Genomic DNA, 22,432 nt, shown 5'->3' on the forward strand with positions numbered 1-22,432 from the left:
ATCTTTTGGGAATATTTAATACTTTTTTATTTTTTAATACTTTTTTGTTTTTAATACCTTTGGGAAATATTTAAATATTTTGCATTTAGGCTGAGGCGACTTATGGAGTTTGGATATTCCAGGTGAATTCATAATTTCAGGTGTGGTGAATTAATTTCTGTTTTTCACTCTTCCTAAATAGCTGGGCAGTGAAAAAAAATCTAAATTTTGGCAATGAACACAAGGGAGTTTTTGCCCAATTTTGCTGATTTTAAAACTGGTTTCTGTCCCAGCGCCTTTGGGCTCAAACATCTGATTTTTTACCCCAATAAACCTTAAAGAATCATTTCAAGTTTCATTTTTCCACTTTTAATTATTATAAATGTTGTTAATTATTACAAATGTCTGGTGTCTGCAGATGAATTTGTTTCCAACAGGTGCAGTCACTCAGCATTAATGTGAATTTTTGCCCAATTTTGCTGATTTAAAACTGATCTCTGTCCCAGTGTTTTGGGGTTGGAGGTGTCCCAGTGCCTTTGGGCTCAAACACCAAATAAACCTTAAAGAATAATCTCATTTTTCTGCTGTTAATTATCATAAATATTGTTAATTATTATAAATACCTGGTGTCTGCAGATGAATTTTGTTCCAAACAGGTGCAGTCACTCTGCATTAATGTGAATTTTTGCCCAATTTTGCTGATTTAACACTGGTTTCTGTCTCAGTGCCTTTGGGCTCAAACACCTGATTTTTAGCCCAATAAACCTTAAAGAATAATTCCAAATTTCATTTTTCTCCTGTTAATTATTATAAATACTGTTAATTATTATAAATACCTGGTGCCTGCAGGTGAATTTTGTTCCAACAGGTGCAGTCACTCAGCATTAATGTGAATTTTTGCCCAATTTTGCTGATTTAACATTGGTTTCTGTCCCAGCGCCTTTGGGCTTAAACATCTGATTTTTTACCCTAATAAACCTTAAAGAATAATTCCAAATTTAATTTTTCTCCTGTTAATTATCATAAATATTGTTAATTATTATAAATACCTGGTGCCTGCAGATGAATTTGTTTCCAACAGGTGCAGTCACTCAGCATTAATGTGAATTTTTGCCCAATTTTGCTGATTTAAAACTGATCTCTGTCCCAGTGTTTTGGGGTTGGAGGTGTCCCAGTGTCTTTGGGCTCAAACACCAAATAAACCTTAAAGAATAATTTCATTTTTCTGCTGTTAATTATCATAAATATTGTTAATTATTATAAATGTCTGGTGTCTGCAGGTGAATTTTGTTCCAACAGGTGCAGTCACTCTGCATTAATGTGAATTTTTGCCCAATTTTGCTGATTTAAAACTGGTTTCTGTCCCAGCGCCTTTGGGCTCAAACACCTGATTTTTAGCCCAATAAACCTTAAAGAATCATTTCAAGTTTCATTTTTCCACTTTTAATTATTATAAATGTTGTTAATTATTATAAATGTCTGGTGTCTGCAGATGAATTTGTTTCCAACAGGTGCAGTCACTCTGCATTAATGTGAATTTTTGCCCAATTTTGCTTATTTAACACTGGTTTCTGTCTCAGTGCCTTTGGGCTCAAACATCTGATTTTTTACCCCAATAAACCTTAAAGAATAATTCCAAATTTCATTTTTCTGCTGTCAATTATCATAAATATTGTTAATTATTATAAATACCTGGTGTCTGCAGATGAATTTGTTTCCAACAGGTGCAGTCACTCAGCATTAATGTGAATTTTTGCCCAATTTTGCTGATTTAAAACTGATCTCTGTCCCAGTGTTTTGGGGTTGGAGGTGTCCCAGTGCCTTTGGGCTCAAACACCAAATAAACCTTAAAGAATAATTTCATTTTTCTGCTGTTAATTATCATAAATATTGTTAATTATTATAAATACCTGGTGCCTGCAGATGAATTTTGTTCCAACAGGTGCAGTCACTCTGCATTAATGTGAATTTTTGCCCAATTTTGCTGATTTAAAACTGGTTTCTGTCCCAGCGCCTTTGGGCTCAAACACCTGATTTTTAGCCCAATAAACCTTAAAGAATCATTTCAAGTTTCATTTTTCCACTTTTAATTATTATAAATGTTGTTAATTATTATAAATACCTGGTGCCTGCAGATGAATTTTGTTCCAAACAGGTGCAGTCACTCAGCATTAATGTGAATTTTTGCCCAATTTTGCTGATTTAATACTGGTTTCTGTCTCAGTGCCTTTGGGCTCAAACACCTGATTTTTAGCTCAATAAACCTTAAAGAATAATTCCAAATTTCATTTTTCTCCTGTTAATTATTATAAATATTGTTAATTATTATAAATACCTGGTGCCTGCAGATGAATTTTGTTCCAACAGGTGCAGTCACTCAGCATTAATGTGAATTTTTGCCCAATTTTGCTGATTTAAAACTGATCTCTGTCCCAGTGTTTTGGGGTTGGAGGTGTCCCAGTGCCTTTGGGCTCAAACACCAAATAAACCTTAAAGAATAATTTCATTTTTCTGCTGTTAATTATCATAAATATTATTAATTGTTATAAATACCTGGTGCCTGCAGATGACTTTTGTTCCAAACAGGTGCAGTCACTCTGCATTAATGTGAATTTATTGGGTGTTAATTTGTAGAAAAGTGTGGGATGATGTTTAGTAATTCATATTGCCAAAGAGCAGGACGAGCTCCCTCTCACCTGGAGGATTTGTTGGATGGATTTATTTTAATTTTTTCATTTGGATTTATTTGTAGCACTCAGCAGGAGCACGTTGAGCCAGGAGATTTTTGCTGTTGAGTGATTTATTGTAATATCCTGGTGGAATTCATGCAGTGAGCAGAGCTGGTGGTTTGTTCTTGATGAAAAATTCAAAACTCAATTCCCTTCAGGCCAGAGGTTTTGCTAGGGGAGATTTAACCCCATGGACATGAAATAGAAATATAAATAATTAAACATAAAAATGAATGAATGTCACCTTCATTAAGAAATTATGAATTTCGCCATTTATTCCACTCAGTGCCAAAGGAGGTAGTGATGAAATAATAATATATAATATGTAATATATAATATATAAAAATAATATATAATATATTATATATTATATATTGTATATTATATATTATATATTGTATATTGTATATTGCATATTGTATATTATATATACATAATTATATTATATATACATATATGTATATACACATATATACATATTATATATACATATTATATTATATATACATAATATATTATATATTATATATTGTATATAATATATAACATATATAATATATAATATATGATATAATTTAATTCAATGTAATGTAATATAATATAATATAATATAATATAATATAATATAATATAATATAATATAATATAATATAATATAATATAATATAATATAATATAATACAATATAATATAATTCAATATAATACAATATAATACAATATAATATAGTGGATTTTTGAGAGCTTTGTTTTTCTGGGTAATTTTTTATTGGGTAATGGTAAATATTGTTGAATTCTGGGTGGAATTTCACAATTTGGCCACAAAATTCTGTGAAATGCTGTGGGAGGCTCCAGTGGTGCCCAAGACCCTTCAGCACCCCTGGGGCAGAGGTGGATGGAAAAATCCAGAATCATCTCCTGATTACGCTCATGACATTTCTAATTACGCTTGTGACATTTCTGCATTCCTATTTCCCATCTCCACTGGTGACAGGACTAAAAAAGCGCAATAATACAAAATATTATTAAAATATCAAACCTGGATGTGCTGGGTTACACCTGTGCTGCCCCTCAGCATTAACTGGAATATCTCAGGGTGGGATTCTGGCAAATCCCCCTGGCACAGGGCATGATTTGACTTTGAATTTATATTTTGGGGGGAAAAAACTTTGAATTGATAATTTTGGGTAAAAACTGGCTCAGGGTGTTGTTCTGGAGGTTGTACCTGTGCTCCACATCAGTGCAGGCCTGTGGGATCACAGGGGAGCTCTGATTGTCACCCTCTGCCACAGACTGGACACGAGCTCATGACACTGCTAATTATGCTCATTACATTCCTAATTATGCTCATGACATTTCTGCACTCCTGTTTCCATCTCCACTGGTGACAGGACTGAAAATGTGCAATAATACAAAATATTAAACCTGGTACAATAATACAAAATATGAAACCTGGATGTGCTGGGTTACACCTGTGCTGCCCCTCAGCATTAACTGGAATATCACAGGGTGGGATTCTGGCAAATCCCCCTGGCACAGGGCATGATTTGACTTTGAATTTATATTTTGGGGGAAAAAACGTTGAATTGATAATTTTGGGTAAAAACTGGCTCAGGGTGTTGTTCTGGAGGTTGTACCTGTGCTCCACATCAGTGCAGGCCTGTGGGATCACAGGGGAGCTCTGATTGTCACCCTCTGCCACAGACTGGACACGAGCTCATGACATTGCTAATTATGCTCATTACATTCCTAATTATGCTCATGACATTTCTGCACTCCTGTTTCCATCTCCACTGGTGACAGGACTGAAAATGTGCAATAATACAAAATATTAAACCTGGTACAATAATACAAAATATGAAACCTGGATGTGCTGGGTTACACCTGTGCTGCCCCTCAGCATTAACGAAAAACTTTGAATTTATAATTGGGCTGCTCAGTCACTTGCTGAGCTCTGGTGGCTTCTCCAGCACTGTCACCATCTGTCCCAAAGCAGTGGGGAGATTTCTTGGGCATCTCCCCCCAATTAAACAGCCACAATTAAACCTTCCTGCCAATCCCTGAGCCATCTGTGGGCCTCTCTTATCCCACTGTGCACTGAGTTTATTCCTGTTGGGATCAGGATAATTCTGCTGTTTGTCCTCTGTGTTTTCTCTTGCCCTCGTCTCCTGGGAAAATAAAAATTCTCAGGGTGGTAGGAAAATTCGAGGGGGTTGGAAATCTCCCTGAGCTGTGACAAGAAGCAGGGAAACTCTTGTAAAGTCATTTAGGGGCCAGGGGGTGTTTGGGATCATGGAATCACAGAATGGTTTGGGAAGGGACCAAAACTCATCCAGATCCAACCTGGACACCTCCCACCATCCCAGGCTGCTCCAAGCCCTGTCCAGCCTGGCCTTGGACGCTCCCAGGGGCAGCCAGAGCTGCTCTGGGAAATCCATTCCAGCCCTCACAGGAACTGTTTGGCTTCAGTCTGCATCATCCTGCCATCCTTTGTGCCCTCACCTCCTTCCAGCTTCTCCAGCATTTCCTTCCTTGTTGGACCTTGAAGCAGAAGCAGAACCAAGGGGAAGAGTTGATGTTTGAAAGCGTTTGGACAGTATGAGAATGACTGGGAAATTCAGGTGAAGGGTATGAGGGTGAAGAGAATGAGACAAGAATGATGGTGGATGTGAAGGATTGCACAAATCAAAAGTAGTTTTTGTAGTAAAGACCAAAGCAAGCCAGGGAGGACTGGGAGGAGAATCCGGGTTTCATGAGAGGAATGGAATCAGACAGAATGGTTTGGGTTGGAGGGACCTTAGAGCTCGTCCAGTTCCACTCTCTGCCATGGACAGGGACACATTCCAGAAATCCCAGGCTGCTCCAAGCCCTGTCCAGCCTGGCCTTGGACACTCCCAGGGATCCAGGGGCAGCCACAGCTCCTCTGGAATTCCAGCCCAGCCCCTCCCCACCCTCACAGGGAACAATTCCTTCCCAGTCTCCCATCCATCCCTGCCCTCTGGCAGTGTGCAGCCATTCCCTGTGTCCTGTCCCTCCATCCCTTGTCCCAGTCCCTCTCCAGCTCTCTTGGAGCCCCTTTAGGCCCTGCAAGGGGCTCTGAGCTCTCCCTGGATCCTTCTCCTCTCCAGATGAGCACCCCCAGCTCTCCCAGCCTATCCCAGCTCTCCCAGTTGCTGGAATTGCTGGAATCCCAAGGTCACCACACAGACGCTCAGAGGATTTCTCCCCACCACGAGTTTGTTCCTTCCCCCCCCACCTTGGTGCCCCTTCCAGGCCTGCTCTGGAAGTTCTCTGTCCCTGAAGGTTCAGTTTTTGGGCCAGGTTATCAATTCCAGAAAGCTCCTGTGGGTGTTTGTTCTGCTGATACCCTTACAGACCTTCCTGGAAGGAAAATCTTTGTCTTCTTCTCCAAACCAACCCTTTGGGCATGAAAATATCTGGAAAATTTGATTTTGTGAGGGTTTTCTGCCTGAAGAGAGAAAGTTTGGCTGGGTTGATAAGAACAAGACACAGGTTGATAAGAACCTGGCCAGAGCCTTGAATTCCCAAGGGAGGGATCAGGACACCCTGCAAGGAACAAAGGCTCGGTGCTGACCATCCACGAAGCTCCACCGGCATTTTCCCAAGAGCAGCCCCAGCACCTGGTGCTGTGTGGGTTAATCCCATCAAAGCAACGCCTCTCTCTGATTTTCAGACTAGAAAATATTCCAGGATTGTTGGAATATGAATCCCAATATTGCCAGTTAGATTGTGCCTGGGCCAGTCTGACCCTCGCTGCTGGGCCAAGGGCGGCAGCTGTGGTGTCTCACCCCAGAGACACCTTTAGCTTGCTGATGGTTTCAGCTGGGCACTAAACAAGTCCAGGCTTGTCAGGGACTCCGTTACCTCAGGAAGAGGCTTCAGGTGAAGGTGAAGAGAGAAAAAGGAGAGGGTTCTGCTGGAGGGTTTAATATCCAGAGGTTTATTCCATGGTGACGCAGGTCTGAATCTTGGGAAGAGCTCCAACAGAATCCCCACCGCATGGCCGGACTCACCTTTTAAGCTCAGGGGGAGGGGAGGGGACAGGTGAGCCACCAACCAGGTGGGGGGGGCGGGGTCTCAAGGGACACCTAGACAGGCCAATGACCTCTGGGCCTGAGGGGGCATCCTTTGAACTTGCCCAACCGCACGACGCCTTGTTGGAATGTTAACCCTGATTGACAGCCCAGCAGGGGGAGAGGGGGTCGAGAAGGGTTTTGGCACACCTGGGTAAGGGACCCGTGCAGAGGGGAGCGTACGTGGCCCAAAGTTTGGAGTCCAGCTAGCTGAGGGCAAAAGGCCGACGCCCCTCTGCAATTCCTGGCCAGCACCCTTCGGCGTCTGATGGCCTCGGGCTGTGCTGGCTGCAGACTGGCTCACACCGCTGGTATTGGCGAGGAACGGAGCTGACCATTTCACCAGGGTTAAACGTCGGTTTATTGAAGGTGTTGCGGGATCCAAACGTGGGGAAACCAACCGGGAAAAGCTTTTCACTAGGGGGTGAAACAGGATTATAAAGGAGGGGGGTGGGTACAGGCGGTACCAATCGGGAAAGGTGAGGGGATGAACTTCACAGAACTGACACTCCATGGAGACCAATAATCAAAAGGTAAAGGAGGTGTCCTGGGACCCCAGCCAGCCACCACCTCCAGAGAGGAGAAGGTTCTCGAAACCTGGGAGGAGAGGGGGTGATTGACTGGGCCCAGGGAGGAGACAACTTTCACTTATAAGGGAAACCAGGGGAGGAGCAATTACATATCGGCAACTATGAATAGCGGTTACCATAGCAACTTATCTGACAGGGTAGCAGTGGCGGGACAAACTGGGGGAACAAAACCATTTTACACATAATAAGGGAGAACAATACATAAATTGGGGGAATAACACAAGAAACTTAACAGCACACTACAACAGACCCGGAAGTTTAAAACACACCCCAGCACAGGATCATTCAGAGATACAAATGAAGGCCAGGACCTGGCACCAACCGAGCCCTTTGCTGTGCGGGGCAGCCCCGGGCCCTGCAGAGCCAGGAACGAGGAGCCCTGGCCGTGTTTTCTTTGCCTCACGATGATTTCCGTGTTCACACCCCGTGCTGAGCCAGGATGGGTGAAGGCAGAACCTTCATTTTCTCTCTTTTTCTCTCCCCAGGTCACCCAGATGAGCCGTCCAGACCTGATTCTGTTCCTCATGAAGTACCTGATGGCCTTGGTGGTTGGCATCCCCTCGGTGTTCTGGGTTGGGAGCAAGAAGACCTGCTTTGAGTGGGCCAGCTTCTTCCACGGGCGCAGGAAAAAGGAGTGAGCACGGGTTTTTTACAGATAAACCTTCCCTTGCTGCCCCGGGCTGGGTTTTCACCGACACAAAGGCAGGAATGGATGGAAAAGTCACAATTCAGAATGGAGCCAGGAAGGACAAAACAGGAAACAGCTCAAAAAATTCCTTATTTCTCCCTAAATATTTATTCCCAGAATCAAACCTACATTTGTCCATCTTCAAAATGTTTTTAAGAATTAAGTGTCGAATAAACACTTCATGGTGTTTAGGTGGAATGGAAACTTTTTATTTATAAATGTGCACCTAGCCAGCTGAATCAGAGCTTTAAATTGGAATTAAACTCAGATTCCTCTCACTGTAGCTGCAGTTGAAGGCATTTGTCTCTAATTTTAATTTTCCTGATGCATTGGTGCTGAAGAGCTTGATAAAGTGACAACACGAATTTCTTGTGGCTTCTGCAAGGTTGACATTAATTTAAATTAAGGTTGGCATCGATTTGGAGACAATCTGTGATTTTCTGGTAGCTGCGGGTAGGTGCTTTCGTAATAAATATTTCTGATTTGCAAACTAGAAAATATTTCAGGGCATGGACAAAAGAGCAGAAATTCCTAATAAATATTAGGAATATATTAGGAATATAATGTGTATATATTAGGAATATAATATAATTAGGAATATATAATATATATTCCTAATATATAATATATATTTTAGGAATACATATATATATATATATATATATATATATATATATATATATAAAAGGAATATATATATATATATATTCCTTATATATGTATAAGGAATATAAAATTCCTAATAAATATTGAGAATTCTATAATATTAGGATATTTTATATAAATAAAATTTATAAATTCTATAAATACTATAACTTATTATTAATTATAAATGTATTAAAATATAAAATTATTAAAATACAGAATTTCTAAATCTTATAATATTTTATATTATTGTTTTAAATTTTTAAATAATATTTATATTACTATTAAAAATATTTTTAATAGGGTATATTAGGATATAATGTCCTTTAAGATGTTTTAAAGCAGAAAGTTTTTGGTGACTCCTCCATCCTTCGGTGACTTTTGGTCCATCCTTCAAGGATTCAGCTGGGCTAAAACAACCACACAGGGACATGATCATGTCAATGATGCTCTCGTTGGCCAAGCCAACGCCGTGATCGCTTTCACCCCGCGCTAATTACCGCTAATTGCTCCGCTCAGGGTCGTCAACGAGAGCCGCCAGGTGCTGCAGGAGCCGGACTTCGCGCAGTCGCTGCTGCGGGACCCCAACACGCCCATCATCCGCAAGTCGCGGGGCACCTCCACGCAGGGCACCTCCACGCACGCCTCGTCCACGCAGCTGGCCGTGCTGGACGAGCAGAGGAGCAAGGCGGGCAGCGTGCACAGCAAAGTCAGCAGCTACCACGGCAGCCTGCACCGCTCGCGGGACGGACGGTACGGGCTGGAACGGGCAGGGCAGGGGATGCTGCTCCTTTTCAGTGGTTTTGGTAAAAGTGATCAGCTCGGGTGGGGAGAACCGATGGGTCTGCACTCACGGCACTGCTGCTGCTGCCAGGAGGGGCACAGAAGAGTGAAATAGGACAGGAGACCTTTCTCCTTTTCAATGCTTTTATTAAAAGTGATCAGCTCGGGTGGGGAGAACTGATGGGTCACCCTCAGGCCGCCACTGCTGCTGCCAGGAGGGGCAGGGAGGAGGAGGAGGAGGAAGAGTGCAGCTGTGTCCGCTGGTCTGTGGGCTGAGCTGGGGGTTTCGTCCTCATGAGAGCATCAGGAGATTCCTCCTTTTCAGTTTGACATTTGAGGTCCTCTGTGAAGTAAAGAGGCAGGAGATCTTTCTCCTTTTCAATGGTTTCAGTAAAAATCAGTGTGGGTGGGGAGAACCGATGGGTCTGCACTCATGGCACTGCTGCTGCTGCCAGGAGGGGCAGGGAGGAGGAGGAGGAAGAGTGCAGCTGTGTCCGCTGGTCTGTGGGCTGAGCTGGGGGTTCCCTCGTCACCAGAGCATCAGGAGATTCCTCTTTTTCAGTTTGACATTCGAGGTCCTCTGTGAAGTAAAGAGGCAGGAGACCTTTCTGCTTCTGAATGCTTTTAGCAAAAATCAGCTCAGGTGGGAGAAGTGACGGGTTGCGCTCACGCCGCCGCTGCTCCCAGGAGTGGCACAGAAGAGTGAAATAGGGCAGGAGACCTTTCTCCTTTTTAATGCTTTTATTAAAAGTGATCAGCGCGGGTGGGGAGAACCGGTGGGTCTCACACCACTGCTGCTCCCAGGAGGGGCAGGGAGGAGGAGGAGGAAGAGTGCAGCTGTGTCCGCTGGTCTGTGGGCAGAGCTGGGGGTTTCGTCCTCATGAGAGCATCAGGAGATTCCCCCTTTTCAGTTTGACGTTCGAGGTCCTCTGTGAAATGAACAGGGCAGGAGACCTTTCTGCTTCTGAATGCTTTTATTAAAAGTGATCAGCTCGGGTGGGGAGAACCGATGGGTCTGCACTCATGGCACTGCTGCTGCTGCCAGGAGTGGCAGGGAGGAGGAGGAGGAAGAGTGCAGCTGTGTCCGCTGGTCTGTGGGCTGAGCTGGGGGTTCTGTCCTCATGAGAGCATCAGGAGATTCCTCTTTTTCAGTTTGACATTCGAGGTCCTCTGTGAAGTAAAGAGGCAGGAGATCTTTCTCCTTTTTAATGGTTTCAGTAAAAATCAGCGCGGGTGGGGAGAACCGGTGGGTCTCACGCTGCCGCTGCTCCCAGGAGTGGCAGGGAGGAGGAGGAGGAGGAGGAAGAGTGCAGCTGTGTCCGCTGGTCTGTGGGCGGAGCTGGGGGTTCCCTCGTCACCAGAGCATCAGGAGATTCCCCTGTTTTGGTTTGACATTTGGGGTCCTCTTTCTAGCTGACATCTTTAGGTTAGGGTGAGGGGTAAAAAGGGTCTTAGTGGACACTGGATTCTGTTCCTCACGTCTAGACATCACTTAGATCCGTCAGTTCCGTGTTGGCTCGTTGTTTTTAGGGGTTCTTGGCTAGGTTTGGTTAGAGGTTTCTCCCATTGCATGCTGGTTCCGAGGTCATTTGCATGCCAACCCCCATGTCCCCTCTTCTTTGCCATCCTCCAGGGAGCAGCAGGACAAAAGGGGGAATTCTTAACCATCAACAACAGTTAACGAAAACAACAGGTGATTACAACAACAACAAACAGAACTCCACCCTGGCAGCAGCTGGCCCAGCCTGTGAACTCTGCAACCTTTTAAAAAACTGGGCAGCTCTTCTACTCATAACATTCCTCACATGTAGGCATCACTTAATTCCATGTGGCTCGCTGTTTTTAGGGGTTTTTCCTGCTCGGTTTGGTGGGGGGTTTCCTCATTTGCATGCCAGCCCCGATGTCACCCCCTCCTCACAGTCCCACCTTCCAGGAGGCAGCAGGGGGATGCTCCACCAACAGGGATTGCTAACCATCAACAGCAGGTAATTAACTATGAACAACAGGTGATTACAACATGAAATTATTAACAAGAAACAGTCAGAACTCCGGCTTGGCAGCAATTGGTTTAACTTGTGAATTCTGCAACGTTTAAAACATGGCCAACTTTTGTACTCATAACAGTTTGAGCAGAGGGCGCTGCTGAGGGAGGCAGGAGCCTCCCCTGAGATGGGAAATGGAAAACCCCTCCTGTCCTGGTTGTTATAAATGAGAAGCTTGACCAGGCCAATATTCAAGCACCAATCAATTTATTAATTAATATGGTAAAGTATGAGCAATGCAGCTCTGGGTACAGTGGGGGAAGATTTCCCTCCAACTGCACACCCATAGCTGAGGCGTACAGGTATTTATAGGTATTTATTATATAAATACAGGTCTCTATAGAAATATTATAAATATTTATATAAAATAGATTTTTATATTATATAAATGGTTATAATATTTATATGTTCATAAGCTTTCTCAGCAGTTTCTATTCCCAATTTTCACGTCACAATTCCATACACGATTGTGATTTAGTTTTTCTCAGGATGTACATCCCAAAAGGAATATCCCACATTGTGGTGGTCAGGTTTCCAAAAGAAGGAAGAAGTCTCCCATCTGGTGAGGTCCAGATTCCAGATGTGGGTCCAACTTTTAATTGCAAGGACTGTAAATCTCATAACAGTGATGTTCAGCTTCCCTTGGATGAAACTATAAATCCTCGAGTTGATGTTCATCTTCCTTTCTCAAGCTGCTTTTCTGTGTTTTGTTAAGGCATGAGATAAGCACATTTCCTTTTTATACATTCTAAAGCTAGAGTTTCAAAGATCCTTACTACAAGCAATATTCTAAAATTGTACTTCACAAGGTTATTATTGCTGAACTCTTTAAGGCTTAGCTACAAGCAGAAAGTTCCTGTCAAAAAGCAGCATCCTTAAAGCTTTAATTCAAATGCTCCTCAATCAACTTTAGACTTATAAAGGTTAATTTGTAACAAAGGATAGGCTCAAAGGCCTTCTTCCATGCTTTACTTTCCTCAGTAATTATTAGAATTCATCTTTATAACTGTCCCATGGTTGCTTTCCACACATCTCACAATCACAAATACACACATTGCCTGTGTGTACCTGACACCAATCACAGCTTGGTATTTCACATGGTTTAGGGCAAATTTGGGAGAAAACCTCCAAAAGTGGGTCCCTCCAGAAATCAAACCCACATGGCCCTCAATCACTTTGGAAAGGATTTCTCAGAGAGAAGTGGAAAGAACCTGTTTATTTAACAGGCACAGCACCCCCAGCACACAGAAAGAACCTGTTTATAAACAGGCAGAGCACCCCCAGCACACAGAACCTGTTTATTTAACAGGCACAGCACCCCCAGCACACAGAACCTGTTTATTTGAGAGGCACAGCGCCCCCAGCACACAGAACCTGTTTATTTGACAGGCACAGCACCCCCAGCACACAAAATGAACAATACCAGATGACACCACTCTGTCACCACTCCGGAAAAGATGACAAACTCAGAAAGTCTCTCTGGGGGGTGGTTGCTCTGTTCTCAGTCCCTCGGGCGCCGGGGCGGCTGCTGCAGCCACAAGGTGCAAACTCTTCGTGTTCCCAGGTCCCAGTCTGGAGCAGGTTCGAGTGGTTCCAAAAAGGGAAAGGAAAAACAGTCCAGGGAAAAATTCGGACAGTTTAGCTAAACTAACTCATGAGCAGAAGCAAAAAGCGAGAGCAAGAGAAACACAAAAAGCCTCCCCAAATAAAAATGAAAGCCAAGCAAAAATCAAAAGCAGCACCATATACTGCCCTGTGTCCCACCAGCCGTGGGGGAGCAGCTGATGAGAAACCAAAACAAAACTTTCACTCTTCAGAGCCAGTCTTGAAGGCACAGAACACGATATCCAGCATAAACAGAACACACAAATGGGGATACAAGCATCATAATGTCACCCTGGGACACCTTCCCACAAATTATTGTAATTTTGAAATTAAAGGGCGGTCAGGCAAAGATATGGGAGCAGGAATAACAGTTCTTTACTAGGAAAATTTAAAAAAAACCCAAACAACCGAACAAGGCAGTAATACAAAACAACACTGACAGAGTCAGGATCCGACCTGACACTCTAAGGGTCAGGGTGTGTGGTATTTTCAGGGTCCCCTGTTGTGGGGAGGAAAGATGAATCTGACTCCATGTTCTTAGAAGAAATATTATATTATATTAATTATATTATATCATATTATGCTATATTGGAACTATACTAAAGAATAGAGAAAGGATACTTACAGAAGTCTTAACAAGATACCAACTAAAAACTCCCCAGAGTCTTGACACAGCCTGACTGTGATTGGTCATTAAGTAAAAACAATTCACATTAAACCAATCAAACAATGACCAGTTGGTAAACAATGTCCAACCACATTCCAAAGCAGCAAAACACAGGAGAAGCAATCAGATAATTATTGTTTTCATTTTTCTCTGAGGCTTCTCAGCTTCCCAGGAGAAGAAACCCTGGCAGAGGGATTTTTCACAAAATGCGATGGTGACACAGGGTGGTGGCACAGTCCCATTCCATGGTGGCTCAGCCCTCCTGCAGTGCCAGCTGTGGTTCTGCGGGAGCAGGGATCCTGCACAGGGGGGAGTTCTCCTCTGAAGGTCCAGGGGTGGTGAAAATGGCCTGGTCTTCTCTGGGAATGCAGTGCAAAAAGCTGCCTGTGGTGTTTCAAATCTCAGATTATATCCAGGTAGGAAATGGAAAATGTAAGCCCTTTCCCTCCGAATTTGTATAATTTTGAAATTAAGGGGCTCTCAGGCAAAGATACGGGAATAGCAGTAACAGTTCTTTACTAGGAAAATTGAAAATACAAATGCAGTGATACAAAAAAAGAAAACAAACCACTGACAGAGTCAGAACAGGAGCTGGCACCCTGTGGGTCAGGGAGTTGGTGGCACAGTCCCATTCCATGGTGGCTCAGCCCTCCTGCAGTGCCAGCTGTGGTTCTGCTGGAGCAGGGATCCTGCACAAGGGGGGAGTTCTCCTCTGAAGGCCCAGGGGTGGTGAAAATGGCCTGGTCTTCTCTGGGAATGCAGGGGAGAAGGCTGATCCTCTGGGAATGCAGTGCAAAAGGCTGCCCTGGTGTCCCAAACCTCGGATTAAATCCAGGTAGGAATGCTTGGCTGCACTCTTGGGTGGTGACCCAGAATCTGAGATTGTATCCGGGTAGGAATGTTTGGCTTCACTCTCTGGGTGGTGACCCAGAATCTGAGATTGTATCCGGGTAGGGATGCTTGGCTCCACTCTTGGGTGGTGACCCAGAATCTGAGATTGTATCCAGGTAGGAATGTTTGGCTCCACTCTCTGGGTGGTGACCCAGAATCTCAGATTGGATCCAGGTAGGAACGTTTGGCTCCACTCTTGGGTGGTGACCCAGAATCTCAGATTGTATCCAGGTAGGAATGTTTGGCTCCTCCCCTTGGGCGGAGCATCTCCCCATGGGATGATGGAATCTTATCAGCCATGCAGGGACACTCACTGGCCCATGAACAGAAGATAATTAGTAATTAATGGCTCATTAACAGAAGAGATCTCCTGGAGGGAGGATTAGTTGTGGAAGAGATAAAGAAAACTGCCCCATTAACAGAAGATAACTGCCCCACCTCTAACAGGTGGCAAATAGAATACACACTTACCTTGCAGTCCAGGATAGGTCCTCCAAAAATTCGGGGCACTATGGATGGTTTGGGAAGGGATTTCAAAGATCTGCTCGTTCCACCTCCCTGGGACACCTCCCACTGTCCCAGGTTGCTCCAAGCCTTGTCCAGCCCTGTCCTCAGGCAATTCCAGATGTGGGGAGTCCACAGCCTCTCTGGGCAAATCCTGGGATCGGAGAGGCCCCTTCCAGCCAGACATGTGTCCATAATTCTGCTAAAATTGGATGTTCTGGCCAATCTCTCCGTGTCAGTGTCTGGACTGGAAAGAGAAAAAACGCCCTGATGTTTTCAGAGTGTGTGCTGGTCTCGGTGAATTAATTACACCCCGGGGCCGAGTCCAGCGCTGGTTTTCCTGCACGGGAGCGCTCTGTGGGAAAACAGAGCTGCCCAAGGTCAGCTCAGCACTTTCCCGGCCGCCTTTGTCCGTGTGTCAGGCGGTTTTGTGTCTGTCACTACTCCTGCCCTGCTGAAGTAAACAAGGGCACGGGTTTGAGTTGAGGTGGAGCTAAGGTTTCCAGGGTAATTAATCACCGAGCGTTTCACTCGCCTAATTACCAATACCAGCAGCCTGGGGTGAGACCATTGTGAGGAGCTGAAAGGCTTTGCCGGGGCTGGGGAGCCGAGCAGGGAATGGCTCTCCTCGCTTGAGCTCTGCTTGCATTCCTCCAGCAGCTCAGCGTGAAAAACGCCCATCGCTTGTTTTTAAAATTGTAATAGTAATAAAATGGTCATAAAAATAGTAATACAATTGGAGTAATAATAATTTGGACAGTTTGAATTAGGACAATATGAGACAATAGAGACAAAGAGTTAAGGATGTTTGGGTACCTTTTCTGGGCAAAATAAGCCTGAAAAGGACACACATTAACAGAGGATTAACCCTTAAAAGCAACAGCCTGTTGCATATTCATACACCTCATCCATGATGCACAAATTCCATTCAAACACAGGATTCTGTCTGGTCATCGTCAGCTTCTTCCTCTGAATCCTGACAGCGCCTTCGAGGCGGGAAGAAGTTTGTTTCTTCTGATAATAAATTCATTTTCTCTGAAAGATTTAGGTGTCCTGTGGCTGCTATCTCGCTCTGAGTCCTTTCTTTAAAAAAAGTATCTTACATTAAACCCGACTGCCTGGTGGTGTGATCTTGCCCCCGAGCAGGCGGAGAGCTCAGTCCCTCCTGGGGACACCCAGGCCGCTCGGAGCCGTGGCCACCTCAGCAAGCCCGGTGGATTTCATCTCTTTAGCAATTATCGGCTCTCTGAGGATTCCAGCTCTTCGCTTGCTCAGGTGCCTGTGGGCCAGAGGGGAAGCAGACACGAGAGAGGAGCAGAAAATCGTCCTGGGGTCCCACAGCGATGGTTTTATTGAGGGGTGTCTGAAGGGTTCCAGCGACGGCTCCTGTAACCAGAATGGGCTAAACCAGCCCCATTTTACAGGGTAAACGGGGATCCAAACTTGTCCAACAGCAGGGGCTGGGGGACAGCGACCTGTGGGGTTACAGAGATAAGCTGGGGTGCGAGAGGCAGAAAACAGGAGCTCATTTTGCTATTTCATCGTGACCCAGCGATTCCTCTGGTTAAACCTCGGCCCTCCATGGAGCCCTGGCCAACTGCATGGAGCTGCTACATTACATGGCGTTGTTTCTGGTTGGGAAGGATGGAAGTTTGACAAGAAAGTCTCACTGATCTGTATATTCAGCAGAAAGATTTTTAAATGTAGAGTCTGATGAAGGAACAGAGATGGAAGCAAGTTTTGATGTAGAAGAAAAGAATTGCTGAGTCTTAGTGGCTAACCAAGGAGGTGGCTAACCAAAGGGTTTTTATGACTGAGAGCAAAAGATAAACCCACCCCAAACAAGAAGATGTTTTTACCAAGCAGAAAGAGAGCACAGGCAAACAAGGCAGCAAATGTTGCAATTAGAAAAAAGGTCTCAGAATTTTCCACTGCAAGGAAACTGAAAAACAACTTCTAGCTTAAACTGTGATGTACTGACTCTTAGTGATTGGAGAATAGTAACATGAATATGGTAATTATAGGAGTTATGATAGGCTGTAGATAAAAGTTAAGGTATAGATTGGCTCTACTGTATGAAGATGCTCAGCAAAGAAAAGTATATAATGAAATGCAACCAAAACCGAAGGGTCTCCAGGCCTGCCTGCAGCTGGAGCACAGCTGTGGGCACAGCTCTGTCACCCACCACCCTGGGCTGCTGCAACACCTTGGATACAATAAACTGCATTTTGGAGAGCCCCTGGAGTCCCACATCCCTCATTTCGGCTCTTACAGTTTCTATTTTAACATTTTTTATAACTTAAAACTATATTTCCCACACTACTTAAGAGAATTAATACAGCCTTACTTTCTAACAGAACACATCTAATACTCATTTGAATATTTGCAAAAAGCCAATCAATACGCATTTTTCACATGTGTATGGTGCTCAATCACTCTGTGTTTCCCTCCGTCAGGTACACTCCCTGCAGCTACAGGGGCGTGGAGGAGCGGCCACCTCACGGCAGCATGTCGCGAGTGACCGACCCCTCACAGTACTTAAGAGATTTAATCCAGCATTACTTTCTAACACAACACACATATTCATTTGAATATTTGCCAAAAGCCAGTCATAAAATGCGCATTTTTCACATCTCTGATGATCAATCACTCTGTGTTTCCCTCCGTCAGGTACACTCCCTGCAGCTACAGGGGCGTGGAGGAGCGGCTCCCTCACGGCAGCATGTCGCGACTGACCGACCACTCACACTGCTTAAGAAAATTAATACAGATTTACTTTCTAACACAGCATATATAATATTCATCTGAATATTTGTGAGAACCCAATAATGAAATATACATTTTTCACATCTCTGATGATCAATCACTCTGTGTTTCTCTCAATCAGGTACACTCCCTGCAGCTACAGGGGCGTGGAGGAGCGGCTCCCTCACGGCAGCATGTCGCGGCTGACCGACCACTAACACTACTTAAGAGAATTAATCCAGCATTACTTTCTAACACAACACATATATTAATTTGAATATTTGCAAAAAGCCAATCATAAAATACGCATTTTTCACATCTCTGATGATCAATCACTCTGTGTTTCCCTCCGTCAGGTACACTCCCTGCAGCTACAGGGGCGTGGAGGAGCGGCTCCCTCACGGCAGCATGTCGCGGCTGACCGACCACTCGCGGCACAGCAGCTGCCACCGGCTCAACGAGCAGTCGCGGCACAGCAGCGTCAGGGACCTCAGCAGCAACCCAATGACACACATCACGCACGGCACCAGCATGAACCGCGTCATCGAGGAGGACGGCACCAGCGCCTGACCTTCCTCAGCGCGGGGACAGCGCTCGGAGTCATCCTCAGCCTCAGCCTCAGCCTCAGCCTCAGCCTCAGCCTCAGCCTCAGCCGGGCTCGGCCTCTCCGCGCGGGACTTGAACCACTGGGTATAAAGCTGGTTGTGTGCTCTGAACCTCTCTGGAGGTAATTATTTATTTGAGAACTGTTCCTCGTCGGACACGACTGCTGAATTTCTGATTCTCTGTGGAAAACAATCTCCCCCTTCCTTCTCTCTCCCCCTCTCCGTGTCCCTCCTTCCGTGGGCTCAGCCCCCAGATCTCGGTGTCGGTGTGGGGTGGTGCTGGGAGTTGTTCTGATGAGACTTGAGGGAACCTGCGATGGTTGAAGGAATCCCTCCCTCCGTGCACCTCCCTGCAGGGGACTCGCCCAGCGCTGCCCGAGGGACATTCCTGCCAGCTGGTGACCCTGGAAACGCCACCGGCGTGAAAGGAAGCTCCTCCGAGGATCACCAGCTCTTCCCAGAGCTGCCCAGGCTCGGTTTTCCACAGGATGGGGGGAAGGGAGAGGCAGGGAAGAGCGATTTTTTTATAACTTGTACTGTCCTTGCTTTTTTACAAAAGACTATTTAAATTTTCTACTCGTTTACAATTTCTGTAGGAAGAGATGGGTTTTAAAAGCAGTTATCTAGATAATATTCAGCCATTTATTTTTTAGAGTCATGTACAAAAGCTGAGATTGCCTGTTCCTGATCTATTTAAAAAAAAAAGATTATCAGAGGAATGCTGAATTTGTGCCCCAAGCAGGAATGTAGAGCCCGTCCCTGCAGCCAGAGCTGAGCCTGTTTACAAACCCCAGCAGCTGAGGCCAGAGGGACCAGGGGAGTTTATCCAAGTATTCCCCACCTTCCTTGTGATGCCAGGGCTGGTTTGGGGAGGATTCTCTGTGCTGAGCAAGAATTCAGAGATGGGTGGGAGAAACTGAGGCAGGAGCTGCCCCCAGATGGGGACAAGGAGGATGTGGCAGCTGGAAACCGAGGGCACTGCTTGAGGAGGAGACAGGATCCCCAGTTCAGATCTGCCTCTGCTGTGGTTGTTTCCATTCCCTTCTGCGGATTCATGGCAGGGAATTCTCAGTTTGGGCTTTTTTTTGTGTGGAAAGGCTCCCTTGGGATGCACTGGAGGCAGAAGTCAAGGATGGTGCTGAAGATCTTGGGGAGCATCTTCTGTGGAGATGGATCCAGCACAGGGAACACTGCTGGCTGCAAACCTACCTCAGTAATCACTGCTGGGAAACAAATCCTGATTTTTGCTTTGTCCTTCCATGATTCCCTCCCTGACCTGCTGGAGGCAATTTGAGAAACCTTTGTGCACCAACCCCGGGGCAGGAGCTGCTCCACAATTAACTCACTTTAATTGCAGCTCATAACCCGAGTGCTGTGGAATCAAAGGCTCCCAGATTGATCCCAAATTGTCTCTCTTGCTTCCAGCGGGTCAGGAGGAGAGGGCAGATGGAGCCCAGCGCGTCAGGAGGAGAGGGCAGATGGAGCCCAGCGTGGAATAACAACAAAGCTCTTTGTTGTCAGCCCCCGGGGCCCTGGGGCAGAGCAGGCTCTGCTTTGCCTGGTTGCTCAGCAAACAGCCCTGGGGCCAGCCCAGGGACAGTCCCAGCCCAGGGACAGTCCCAGCCTAAGGACAGCCCTGGCCTAAAGACAGTCCTGGCCTAAGGACGACCCTGGCCTAAGGACGACCCTGGCCTAAGGACAGTCCTGGCCTAAGGACAGCCCTGGCCTAAGGACAGCCCCAGCCTAAGGACAGCCCTGGACTAAGGATGGCCCCGGCCTAAGGATAGCCCCGGCCTAAGGACAGCCCTGGCCTAAGGACGGCCCTGGCCTAAGGACAGCCCTGGCCTAAGGACGGCCCCGGCCTAAGGATAGCCCTGGACTAAGGACGGCCCCGGCCTAAGGATAGCCCCGGCCTAAGGACAGCCCTGGCCTAAGGACGGCCCTGGCCTAAGGACAGCCCTGGACTAAGGACGGCCCCGGCCTAAGGATAGCCCCGGCCTAAGGACAGCCCTGGCCTAAGGATGGCCCCGGCCTAAGGACAGTCCCGGCCTAAGGATAGCCCCGGCCTAAGGATGGCCCCGGCCTAAGGACAGTCCCGGCCTAAGGACAGCCCTGGCCTAAGGACAGTCCTGGCCTAAGGACAGCCCTGGCCTAAGGACAGCCCTGGCCTAAGGACAGTCCCGGCCTAAGGACAGTCCTGGCCTAAGGACAGCCCTGGCCTAAGGACAGCCCCGGCCTAAGGACGGTCCTGGCCTAAGGACAGCCCCGGCCTAAGGACAGTCCTGACCTAAGGACAGCCCCGTCCCAGGGATAACTGAACATCCAAAGGTGTGGAAAAATCCTTGGGAATGACTTAAAGAGGGGAAGCTGCAGCTCCCTGGAAGCACCAGGGGTGGATGGAAACTTTGCTGTTTTCCAATCCAGCTCCTCCTGACTCACTGCCTCAGAGGGGTCATCTGGGAGAAATCTGAGTAAGCTGAGTTTTCCTAAACACTGGAACTGAACTAAATAAGCTCAAGGGTTTACGTTGATCCTCTTGGCTCAACTTGCAGTATTTTTTTTTTTAATAAATTATAGCAATGCTTTGACTTGTTCAGAGACAGGGAGGGGAACACTGTTGGAGCTTGGAGAAGGATCCTGCTGGAGATGTTGTTAATGTGTGAGGCTCAATCCCAGTCCTGCTCCCAGATGGGAACATCTGAGTGATTCCTGGCTGATCCCAAAGGGACAGGCTCCTGTCACCCCAGAGAGGGGATTAAACTCAAACTGGGGCTGTGGCTGGGATTTCTGCCTCCCTGCCCCCTCCCTTCTACCTTCAACACCTGAGCCAGCAGTTTGTGCTCTCCTGGCAGAGCATTCCTCCTGGGAAGAGAGGAATTCCTCCTCACCCATGGCACAACGTCCCAGCTCTGGAACTGGGAATGGAATTGGGAATTCCTCCTCACCCATGGAACAGTGCCCCAGCTCTGCTGCAATGGAACTGGGAATTCCTCCTCACCCGTGGAACAGTGCCCCAGCTCTGCTGCAATGGAACTGGGAATTCCTCCTCACCCATGGAACAGTGCCCCAGCTCTGCTGCAATGGAACTGGGAATTCCTCCCTCACCTGTGGAACAATGCTCCAGCTCTGCTGCAATGGAACTGGGAATTCCTCCTGCCCATGGAACAGTGTCCCAGCTCTGCTGCAATGGAACTGGGAATTCCTCCTGCCCATGGAACAACATCCCAGCTGTGCTGCAATGGAACTGGGAATTCCTCCTGCCCATGGAACAACATCCCAGCTGTGCTGCAATGGAACTGGGAATTCCTCCTCGGCCATGGAACAGTGCTCCAGCTCTGCTGCAATGGAACTGGGAATTCCTCCTCACCTGTGGAACAGTGTCCCAGCTCTGCTGCAATGGAACTGGGAATTCCTCCTTGAACATGGAACAATGCCCCAGCTCTGCTGCAATGGAATTGGGAATTCCTCCTGCCCATGGAACAATGCCCCAGCTCTGCTGCAATGGAACTGGGAATTCCTCCTTGAACATGGAACAATGCCCCAGCTCTGCTGCAATGGAACTGGGAATTCCTCCTCGCCCATGGAACAACGTCCCAGCTCTGCTGCAGTTCCCCAGCTGGGGCTCACGGGGCTGCAGCTCCCAAATCATCGTGTGCAGGGGCTCTGAAATTCATCCCAGTTTGAATGTGGCCCCAGCAGCATCTCAGGCAGGGGCACCAAGAGTCCAGGAGTGTTTTTGGGGCATTTTCCTGCCTGGTGGGAGCTCCAGCCCGGGTGCCTGGTGTGTGGGATTGGTGCCAAGCTTTAAATTCCCCCTGAGCTGGAAGCCCCGGCCAGGAGGGCGTTCCTGGAATGCCTGAGGTGCT

At 46.3% G+C, this 22,432-nt stretch overlaps 1 protein-coding gene across 7 annotated transcripts in view; it reads left to right on the forward strand.

Moving 5' to 3' along the window:
- The window catches only part of FZD3 (frizzled class receptor 3), a 101,234-nt gene extending 80,104 nt beyond the window's left edge, over positions 1–21,130 (forward strand). For 4 of the 7 annotated variants that reach the window (XM_074536447.1, XM_074536450.1, XM_074536451.1 and 1 more), the window contains 3 exons: positions 7,877–8,025; positions 9,244–9,477; positions 18,318–21,130. In XM_074536447.1, coding sequence (XP_074392548.1) covers positions 7,877–8,025; positions 9,244–9,477; positions 18,318–18,531 — 597 coding nt within the window. In that variant the 3' untranslated portion in view covers positions 18,532–21,130. Of the gene's footprint in view, positions 1–7,876; positions 8,026–9,243; positions 9,478–17,886; positions 18,029–18,103; positions 18,195–18,317 lie in introns of those variants that run through there. The other 3 variants (XM_074536446.1, XM_074536449.1, XM_074536448.1) reach the window with 3 other exon arrangements.
- The last annotated feature ends 1,302 nt before the right edge of the window (positions 21,131–22,432 follow it).

The sequence above is a fragment of the Zonotrichia albicollis genome, chromosome 3, assembly GCF_047830755.1.
Source record: "Zonotrichia albicollis isolate bZonAlb1 chromosome 3, bZonAlb1.hap1, whole genome shotgun sequence".
Classification (NCBI taxonomy): Eukaryota; Metazoa; Chordata; class Aves; order Passeriformes; family Passerellidae; genus Zonotrichia; species Zonotrichia albicollis.